Source organism: Crotalus tigris, unplaced genomic scaffold, assembly GCF_016545835.1.
Source record: "Crotalus tigris isolate CLP2741 ecotype Arizona unplaced genomic scaffold, ASM1654583v1 scf7180000023584.419172, whole genome shotgun sequence".
Taxonomy (NCBI): Eukaryota; Metazoa; Chordata; class Lepidosauria; order Squamata; family Viperidae; genus Crotalus; species Crotalus tigris.
The window spans coordinates 100,728-110,586 of record NW_024100059.1 but is presented as its reverse complement, the minus strand read 5'-3'; the positions used below and the strand labels follow the sequence as shown (position 1 = coordinate 110,586).

Below are 9,859 nucleotides of genomic sequence, written 5' to 3'. Positions count from 1 at the left end.
TACAGACATTTCTAAAATTCTGTTTCTACTTTGTCATTATGGGGCACTAAGTGTAGATCAGTGGTTCTCAACCTTTTTAATGCCGCGACCCCCCAACCGGTTGTAAGTCGAGGACTACTCAATCGGTTGTAAGTCGAGGACTACTCAACTGGTGCAGCACCGTTTGCAGAATGGGACTTTTGGCGGGCTGAGCAGGGCAGAGACAGCCTGGACAATTCCTGTTGGCTTTTGAAAGCCAATAGAATTAGACTCTATTCAAGAGAGTCTATTCTATTGGCTTTCAAAAGCCAATAGAATAAAAGGGAGTAGCACAGCTAAGGAAAAGGGGGGGGGGAATGGCGGACTGCGTTGTTTGGCGACCCCCATGAAATGGTCGTTCGACCCCAAATGCAGTCCCGACCCACAAGTTGAAAACCACTGGTGTAGATGGAGAAAGATGAGTGTATAATCAGGCTGCAGCATAACAAAATTGACAAAAATGAAGGGGGTCTGAATACTTTATGAATGCGCACTGTAAATGAACACTGATCACTACAACTTGAAAACTCAGGTGGACCTTTGCCTATGCTGCTTTTCTATTATCCCACAAGGAAGGGCTTACCCAGATGGCTACCTGTGTTTTTCCCCTTACCTGTGGGTGGTACATCCTCTTAGGAAACTGGTTTTAAAGCTCTACTCACACAAATAAAATACTTTTTGTGATTAGTATTAATGTTTATTTTGCTTCAGTCTGCATTTATTCCATTAACGCTCTCCAGAATACTGCTCTGCCAAAAGATATAACACAGAATGAGCCACTGAAATATATTTTGCTCCTAGGAATGTCTATTATATTATCTACTGTTTGCCAAAAGCCGCCTGTTCACCATGATGTATTCACCAGGTTCCAGAGGTAATCACTGATAAAGCAAGGAGAATGTTGGCTACTGTCCAGGTTGATAGATTGAGCAATATCTGGTCCATAATGGGCTGAGAACAAAGAAAAAAGTTAAGGAAAAAATTACCTGTGTTTCTTCCTTGGCCCAACCCCCAGTTCCATGGAAGGGAAAATATCGAGCTCAAAATCCAAGAAAGACACATTGAGATTTTTCTAAGCAGTTTCCTTTATGTTCTTCACCTATAGAAGAAATCTTTCCAAACTAAAGCAGACTTACTTGCACCATAAAACAAATTCTGGGAACTATTAGGGAGGCGCTGTCTTCACTCTCTTTCTCCCTCAAACTATTTAAACGGTGGGATGTCTTGCTTCCCTGGAATGCTCTCCCTCCCTCCCTCCCTGGAATCCAGACATTGCAGAAGGATACTTCCTTTGATCAGGGGTGGCTCACAAGAATAGTCCCAGTCAATCTGGCAGATCTGATAATAAAGATGTACGAGATACCTGGCAAACATAACAAAATATGAGTTGCTTGTTTGGTGCAGATCCTATCATTATCTACAATTGCTGAAATATGCTCATAGGCTATGATTCACAGGCCTCATGTCAAATGAATCTGGAAAATGCAAAACAAAGGAAAGCTGGATGTGTAGTGATTTCCTGGAGTGCTTTTGCTTTTTGTTCAAAGCAGGTTTTCTCAAAATAGTCAATACTGATCCCCAAAGGGAGTAGTAGTAGTCATTAAAGTAGTTTATATTATCTTCATATAACAAATGTTTGAAGTCTGAGGAACAATCTGAGGTTTCATGAAAGGGTTGTTGAACTGAGGAGTTTGGGGACCCTGATTAAAAACCTACTTCTTTTTCCCATTGTCCCATTTAAAAAAAAAAAAAAGCATGCAAGTGTTCCAAGTATTCTGCATGCAATAACTACTTAACAAGGGTCCACAAATGTTTATTTTTACTCAAGTTCATAACTTCAAAGCAAGATTGTCAAACTACCTCGTGTATCCCCTTGACAAATCAAAAGGAAATTTGGGGGGGTGGGAATGACATACATTAATGTAGCCTTTTTATGGTTTGATCACCATTTTAATAATTTAGAATGTTTATATGGATGTCCAACTCAAACAACTTGCATAAAGGAAATGGATAACCAAGATAGAAGCCAAGTAGCCTAGTCTTGTAATTCACCTTTTGCAAATGAAAAAGATTAGAGGTAAGTTTTTACTCACGTAGCTGACATAGTTCTGTCAGTTTCTTCTGTTGCTTTCTGCTGCTGCTGCCTGCTTTCTTCTCTCAAAGTCTCCAGCTGTTTTCTCAATTCAGTATATTGTGTGAGTGAAGGAATCCAAGTAATTCTCCAAACTAACAGAGCTCTTAATAATACTCCATTAATAAGAGTTTCCGTATTGTGGGAAATGGTGCTATAATACCTGAAGCATATTCCAAAATAAGTGCCTGGAAATCAAACTATCCTTGGTATTTAAGCATCAAGGTACACTTCTGCACCAACTAATCCATTGGTTGTCCGGTTTTCTTCTGCTTAACAGAATCAAAATCTGAGCAAAGGAGTTAAGTGAACTACCCCAATAAACAAATACAAACTGCTCAGCCTTTTTGAAGGAGCTATACACAGACTTGTTTATTGGTTCACTTTTATTTTCAAAATCCAAATTAAAGCAAAATCTAATCAGTTTATAGAATGACCTGTCATTGTTTTCTTGCCCTGAGTAAATTTTATAAATGGCAAGTGTGGTTGGAATCCTGCTCAGAGAACTAATTTTAACAAGCCAAAGAAGATTCTTAGACAACCTGGCATGCATTGGATAAAAAAATATATAACAAATATAGAATGTGCCCTAAAGGACAGTTACTTGCAACAAACAGGAAAGACCTTAAAATATGTTACGCTACAAAAGAAGATTCTACCATCCAGCTTATTTTTTTTCTCCTTTCACATCCTAAAAACTCAATCTCTCCTCTAATACTTCCCAATACACCAACTTACTTTTGTCAAAATATTGTGTGATAGAATAAAAGCTCTACAGCTCCTTTGGGATTTCTTGGGGGGTGAGTGGGGGAAATGAGTTGCTCCTTTTTAAACCTTGTGTCAGAACCCTGTCCTTCTATGGGCATGGGGTTTCTTGTTCTTTTCGGGTTCTGCCATTCTCCTGGGGGGGGTGTAGTTTGGGTTGCTGATGTGCATTTCCTCTTGCTCGCTTCCTTCCTCTGTCCTCTGATGTTTCTACATTGGGATGAGAATGGAATGTGCCTCTGGCCATCTGCCTTAGTGCAGAGAGACCTAACAGCCTTGGAAGCGGCACCTTATTGTCCTTTCCCACAGCATTTTCACACCTGCGGATTGGCTGTTTTAACCGTCTGGATGGACAGTTGGGGTGGGGTTACTACTGATTCTTTTGACCCATTGAATGATGTGGGAAACCTTCAGATCCTGCCTTCTATTCCTGCTGTCAACATTTCCCAATAAAAGTTCCTTTTTGGGATGATGTTCGTTTCAAGAGTTCTGTTTCTTGGGAGGATTGATTGAGGCAGGTCCTTACACCTTTTGCTATTTTCCCCTTTCGCAATGCCCCTATTAAACTACAACATAATTGAGCATTCTGTCTTCCTAGCCCTTTTTTTCACCTATAATTGTCCTACAACAGAGAAATTATAGGTAACGTACAGGGAAAAATATGTTCCAGAGACTATGTTTGTCTTGGCTATGTGAAACATGTCACCCTAGTCGATTTTATAATAAAGGCATCAGATCCTGCTTCCTGTTGGGCACAGAAATTTCCATTATTTTCAAAACTCCATAGATAATGGTCTATCACCTAGTTATGAAGTGCCTGGATTCCGCAAATTGTCCAGCTCTGATTAATAGAGAGGCACTTGTTTATGATAGCACATACACATCAGATTACCTTTTATCAACAAGAGTTAGGGTAGGTGGCTAAAGGGCCAAAAGTAATTAAACCAACTTCAGGCTAACTTCAGGCTAATGATGGTAATGGGACCAGCAACTCCATCACTAAGTGCTTTTAAAGTGACATCATGAGACACCGACTTATGAGGGCTCTTCCAGCACTTTTAGATGCTAAGTGAATCCCACACAGTTGTTAAGCATGAAATCCTGCGATTGCCATTTGTGACCTCCTGCCTGATTCCCCATTTTACTTTATAGGAAGTAGCAGGGAAGCTTATGTTATAAAGATTATAAAGTGCTAGTTATAACCGTTAAAGCCCTGCATTGCATAGGTCCAGATTACTAGATGAACCATCTTGTCCCGCTAAGACATGCCTGCTCTACACATGCCAGCAGAGGAGGTCTGCCGAGGATCCCATCGGTCAAGGAGTACCTCACTGGAGATGGTTGATGGACTAACTTGCTGATCCCACCTCCATCCTGCACTTCCGGCTTCTGCTCCACTCATCTTTTTAACTTCATATTATTGTACTTCCACTGTTTATTTTTGTTTCATTCCTTTACTATTGTTATTTTTACAGTTTTATCATATTTTTTTGTGTTTTATTGTTGTAAGCCACCCAGAGTAGCCCCACAGGAAAATGGGCACCAAATTTAACAAATAAATAATAAATAAATGGCAATCACATGACTGTAGGATGCTGAGACAATTGTAAATACGAGTTAGTCACCAAGTGCGCAAATTGTAATTAGGTTACTGCAGGAACACTATGATAATCAGAATTTTGAGGATCAGTTGTAAATCCCACCCATTCACCTCCATTGTAACTCTGAATGGTCGTTGAAAGATTGCTTGTAAGCAAGAACTACCTGTACTTCTGATTTCAACATCTTGAGAGCCATGCCAATTCTACCATGAAGCATAATAGGACACAATTTCTGTCAAGCCAACAAGACCTTTTTAGGTAGCTCTGATGCTGGATTTCCTGTTCATGACATCAGAAATACTGGGGGAAAAAATTACCCTTAATCCCAAGGTAGGACAGTTCAACCAGTCTTTGAATTCTGGTCACAAGTTGTTCTCAACAACAAAGGTAAAAGTTTATAGCTAAGAAACTCACAATGCTGTTTTACATATATTACATCACTTTTTCTTGCATACAGTACTACAAACAGGACAAACAATGGTTGATTTAGGACAAACTTGCTGCTTTCTCTAGGAATTAATAGTGTAAAAGCAGTTTGGACAGAGAAAGCTCCTTTTTAGTTTGCTTTTGCCTGTGCTTATTAGCACATATTTCTTTCTCTGCCAGTGCTTTATGCAATTTACTTGCTATTATATCGGCTTCTGACTAACAGTAACCAACAGAGATTAAATCATATAAAACCAGAAAACTAAAATCATAAGACTGATTTACTTTGGCCATGTTATGCATGCAAATTCACTGGGAAGGCAATGATGCTAGGAACGGTTAGTGGACAAAGAAGAAAGGGCAAGCAAAGAACATGCTGCCTTGATAACATCAAATCTGATACAAAATTGAACATAACAATTGAAAGAAACTGTGCTTGCAGGGTAGCATGGAGAATATTTGCCTGTAAAGTTGCCAAGAGTTGGACACAATTAAAAGGTTAAAACAAAGATATTGGCTTCTAGTGTATTATGTTTGGTATTCTAAATTTTGCTAATGTCTGCCAAAGTACATTGACTTTGGGGTCCAATACAAATCTAAGGCTCAAAACACTCAACTTATTGGATGCTAGTTGAACACTAAGAAGAAATCCAATTTTCCCTTATTGATGTTCTCAAACCACTTTGGACTTGAGCCAATATTTTACTGTATTAAGTATGGCTTAGAAAGGATGTAACATTTAGAATAAAGATATGCAAAATATACCATCCTACAATTTTTTCTCTGACCACATCAGTGCAGCTGTTCTGGAGATAAGACTGGTAATTTTCCAGAAATCAATTCTCTCAGCCAAAGCGGACTGTTCTGTTCCAGATATGAGCTTCCAATTAGGAGAATAAGCTTCTAGAAAATCACCCAACTTGACAGGTACAGTCCAGAGAAGGAATTGTTAGGTTTCAGACCTACCTAGTCTGGAGGGAGGGAGATCATCTTAACTCCTCACCAGAAGCCAACATGAAAGGATATTTAATATTGATCCTCAATTTTTCATCCTTTTCATTTGTCTGAAGGAGTTCTTGTTCAATTTTCTGCAGCTTTTGGATGCTCGCCTTCAACTCCTCTTCCCTGTCAGAAAGTCTCTGTGCCACTTTCTCCTCAGTAATCATGAGGTCTATAGTGAAAGCAGAATACAGTATATCTCCAGTTAAAATATAGCTGGTTAGGAAAACTGAATGTCAGCATTAATTTTCTTTCTCATCATCTATTAAAATACTCAACAAATTTCTACAAATGTCCTCATTGCTTTATTTTAAGTTTTCTTCAATTTGATGATCTCCAAACATACTAAGATTTCTCATAATCCTTGCTAGTATAGCAACAATTCATTAATTTGACAACCCTAGTTTGGGGGAAATAATCCATAAATATATAACAGGGATGTGCAGTATGAACCATGCACAAATCATTCCTTTTAAAGAATAGTTGGTTTCAAATGATATAGCCAAGCTAAAATATCTCAGTTTGATTTATGGGACAAAATTGATCTAATGTATTTGTTTACAATGGAGATTAAAATACAGATTTCCAGTGTGAGGGAATAGTAGAAAAAACAAAGTGGAGAATTTCTTTGATGGCAATGTTGCAGTGATAATAAGGGCAATGAAAAATAAGAAGGACATGAGAAATGAACGACTATTATTTGATGGTTATTCATTGGTTATTCAGCTGCATAATCATTGTTATATTAGGAGGGTCTCTGGTGCTTCCTATAGACACCAATGGCTGTCTTCTCTGCTCTTTTATTATATGAAAATCAGTAGCAGTTCAGAATGGGAAGGACAGGCATTGGAAAACCAGTCAAATAATAGATGCAGAGAGCTGCAGAAATGGTAATGGTGGAATCGTGGAGAATTATCTTTTTTCTGAATAAACCAGGGCAACATACAACAGTCTTGCACTACTTGCTCCATATCTGTCAGGGATATTCCTACAGGTTTTGCTAAACTGAAACAGGGAACAATCAAAACTTTCTGACTGTTTCCCTGCCAAACTGCGACCATTTCAAAACAGTAGAATTTCCAAAACTACAATTTAATTCATTTTTGAAACAAGGTATTTTCTCCACTGGGTACATAGCCGTAATCCAAATTCAATGGACTACAGTAAAGAACTGGAATACTAAAGAAAGGTACTTATCAGATGAGGACCTCTAGATCAATTTAGTCTTTGAGTTTAGCAATGTGAGAATGAATAAACTGTGGCCCTAGAATCAGACTTGTCTTTTGGCTTGCTTTTAATCTTCTACTATACTCAGTTTTCAACTCTTTGATTTGAATTCTTAGTAAACTTTAAAAAAAAGAGGTAAATATTTTTAATCTAGAAATGTATAATTCAAATATGTTATATTTGAATTATATATATATGACTGCTTATATGTATCAAAGTAGGACTGTTCTGTTTTCAATATACGAGACCAAATGTTGCAAATCACAATTTATTTTAAAACAATAAATTTTAAGCAGGATTTCTCTCTGTGTGTGTGTAGTGGTTAAGTTTAAATTTTCCTCCTTAAATGGCAAATGTACCAGCAAAATCTTGACTGCAAGGTTAAGTCAGGAAAAGACAAAAAGTACCTTTGATCAGCTGTTTTGTGGTCTTCTGAGTATTCAAAAGTTTGTCAATCATTCTCTCCTGTTGGGACAGATTGTGCTTCAGCATCTCCACTGCCTTGCCTTCTGTCATCAGTTTGAGCAGCTCCCTTCTCACTTTTTCCATATCTCCAATTCGTTCATTGACAGCAGCCATTGCAAGTGCCAAGCTAAGAGGAGAATCCTGATGTCTGAGGGAAACTTAGGAAGGCATATGGTTCTTTAATGAAGGAAATGTGAATCCCCACCAAGTTTTCACCTAAAACCCGGTATAGATACAGGGACCATAAGCCCTTTATTACAAAAGACAATCCTTTACTTCAGAAAGTTGCCCATTAGAGTTAAGTTAATCATATATTTTCTTGGTTTTACTCTTGATTTTATAAATGTTATAAACACATTTTTTATCATCCTCTCTCAGGTTTGTCCCTTTTTTCAGGTCTATATTTTATCTTTTCCAAGAAAATATGCTCACTGTAAGTTTAGGATAGTATAAAGTTAAAATGCTAAATAGCTTTTCTGTATCCTCCATCTTCACTCATGAAAACTCACTGGGTGACTTTGGCCTTCCATTCTCTCTACCTACCTATCTCAAAAGATTGCTGTGGTCAATAAATGGAGAATAGGATGCTACGTACACCTTTTCCTCTTTGGCACAAAAGATGGGATATATGGGTAGTCCTTGACTTACAACCTTTCGTTTAGTGACTGTTCAAACAGTTACAACAGCACTGAAAAAAGTGACTTATAACCATTTTTTCACTTATTGACCACTACAGAATCCCCTTGGTCATGTGATCAAAATTCAGACACTTAGCAACTAGGATATATTTATGACAGTTGCAGTGTCCCAAGTCACGTGATCTCCTTTTTTGACCTTTTGACAAGCAAAGTCAATGGGGAAGCCAGATTCACTTAATCACCATGTTACTAACTTAACAATTGCAGTGATTCACTTAACAACTGTCTTGCTTAGGAACAGAAATGTTGGGCTCAATTGTGGTCGTTAAGTAGAGGACTACCTGTAAAGGGTAGCAGGACTGCGAATTCTGAAGAAAAAGTGGGATATATGAACCAAACAAACAAAACAAATAAGTTAAAAAGGGCTTCTTATATACAAAACAAAGTATGATGTAACTACAATAGCACAGGATATGGGAAAGGCCCAGCAAGCAAGCAGGCAAGCAAGCAAGCTCCTTATTGACATGCACTTCCAATACAGTGCTAGAGCTGAATTTTGGGCAATTAATACAAGCTCCGAGCGTCGGTTTCCCTCTCCCGGACTTCGAACACATGTAGGTGAGAATCCATATCGTGCAACCACCCACTCTCGCCACTCGTGCAAGCCGTTCACGTCTTACCCAATGCCACCGATCCAGACGAATCCAATCCTGGCGCCCTTAAAGCTATTAGGAATACGCCTCTCCTATTGGTCGTCGCCAAGACCCGCAGGGGCCTGATTTGTCACCTGCATCATGTGACCCCAAAACTGGACGTGTTCAAAAGTTCTTTTCCGCCTGCGCAAACCGCCACTGTATAGCAGGCTTTTCCGAGTTTCCAAGAAGTAGGAAAGTTAGAGTTGCGGACTGCTGCAATTTTTTTCGACGTTCCCATTTGAACGGCGAGCGGATTTTCTCACGATAGCTTCTGATATGAAGACGTAGTTGATCTTCAGTAGAGACTTGGACAGTCTTAAACTTAAAAGAAGCGAAATCCTTAGCGATTTTCATTTTTTTCGCCGAATTGTGTTCATTTCATACTTCTGCCTCCTAGCAATATCATTTACGCATGTGCTTAACTTTTCCCCTCCCATTTTGTTTGTGCGCATGCGCCTACTTAGTCTCATCTTCCCCATTCAGCAAATGGATCATTTTGAAAGAGGAAAGGTGTGCTCTGACCTTGAACAAACGAAAGAGGGCGCTACTTCGCCTGACGGATCTGCTGTCTAAAAGCTTGAACCTGCACTTAAAAGGAGAGGCAGTTTTGCATAAATTTTGTATATCCCTGGGTATGTGTAACTAAGGTGACCAACCGTCCTCCTTTTGGGAGGACAGTCCTCCTTTTTTGAGTTCTGTCCTCCCTCAAAAAGTGTCCTCCTAAATGTCCTCCTTCTCCATATACCATCCTCCTTTTGGGAGGACAGTCTTCCTTTTGTGAGTTCCGTCATCCCTCGAAAATGTCCTCCTAAATGTCCTCTTTTTCTATATTTGAAGACTTATCTGCAGGGCTTTTTTTCCCTCATAGAACGCTCAGAAGGCGTTCCGGCACCT

The 9,859-nt window shown here is 38.9% G+C and overlaps 1 protein-coding gene across 2 annotated transcripts; it reads right to left on the bottom strand.

Annotated features, from left to right (window-relative positions):
- Window positions 1-693: 693 nt before the first annotated feature.
- Window positions 694-9,344, bottom strand: SPC24 (SPC24 component of NDC80 kinetochore complex). 2 transcript variants are annotated; one of them, XM_039319384.1, is made up of 6 exons: window positions 8,951-9,344; window positions 7,575-7,790; window positions 5,968-6,112; window positions 2,112-2,204; window positions 1,305-1,381; window positions 694-969 (listed from the first exon to the last, which is right to left on the bottom strand). In XM_039319384.1, the coding sequence occupies exons 2-6, from the start codon at window positions 7,744-7,746 to the stop codon at window positions 863-865; spliced, it is 594 nt and encodes a 197-aa protein (XP_039175318.1). In that variant the 5' UTR covers window positions 7,747-7,790; window positions 8,951-9,344; the 3' UTR covers window positions 694-862. The 2 variants fall into 2 exon arrangements, with proteins under 2 accessions (XP_039175318.1, XP_039175319.1); XM_039319385.1 differs by lacking the exon at window positions 8,951-9,344 and adding an exon at window positions 8,612-8,926.
- Between the last annotated feature and the right edge of the window lie 515 nt (window positions 9,345-9,859).

What these genes read in the sequence shown, in the direction of transcription:
- SPC24 (XM_039319384.1), bottom strand. Translation starts at nt 7,746, where the DNA reads ATGGCTGCTGTCAATGAACGAATTGGAGATATGGAAAAAGTGAGAAGG. An exon ending in CACAAAACAGCTGATCAAAG is followed by an intron (nt 6,113 to 7,574) that starts GTACTTTTTGTC and finishes CTTTCACTATAG; the next exon opens with ACCTCATGATTACTGAGGAG. An exon ending in GACAGAACTATGTCAGCTAC is followed by an intron (nt 1,382 to 2,111) that starts GTGAGTAAAAAC and finishes TATGTTTGCCAG; the next exon opens with GTATCTCGTACATCTTTATT.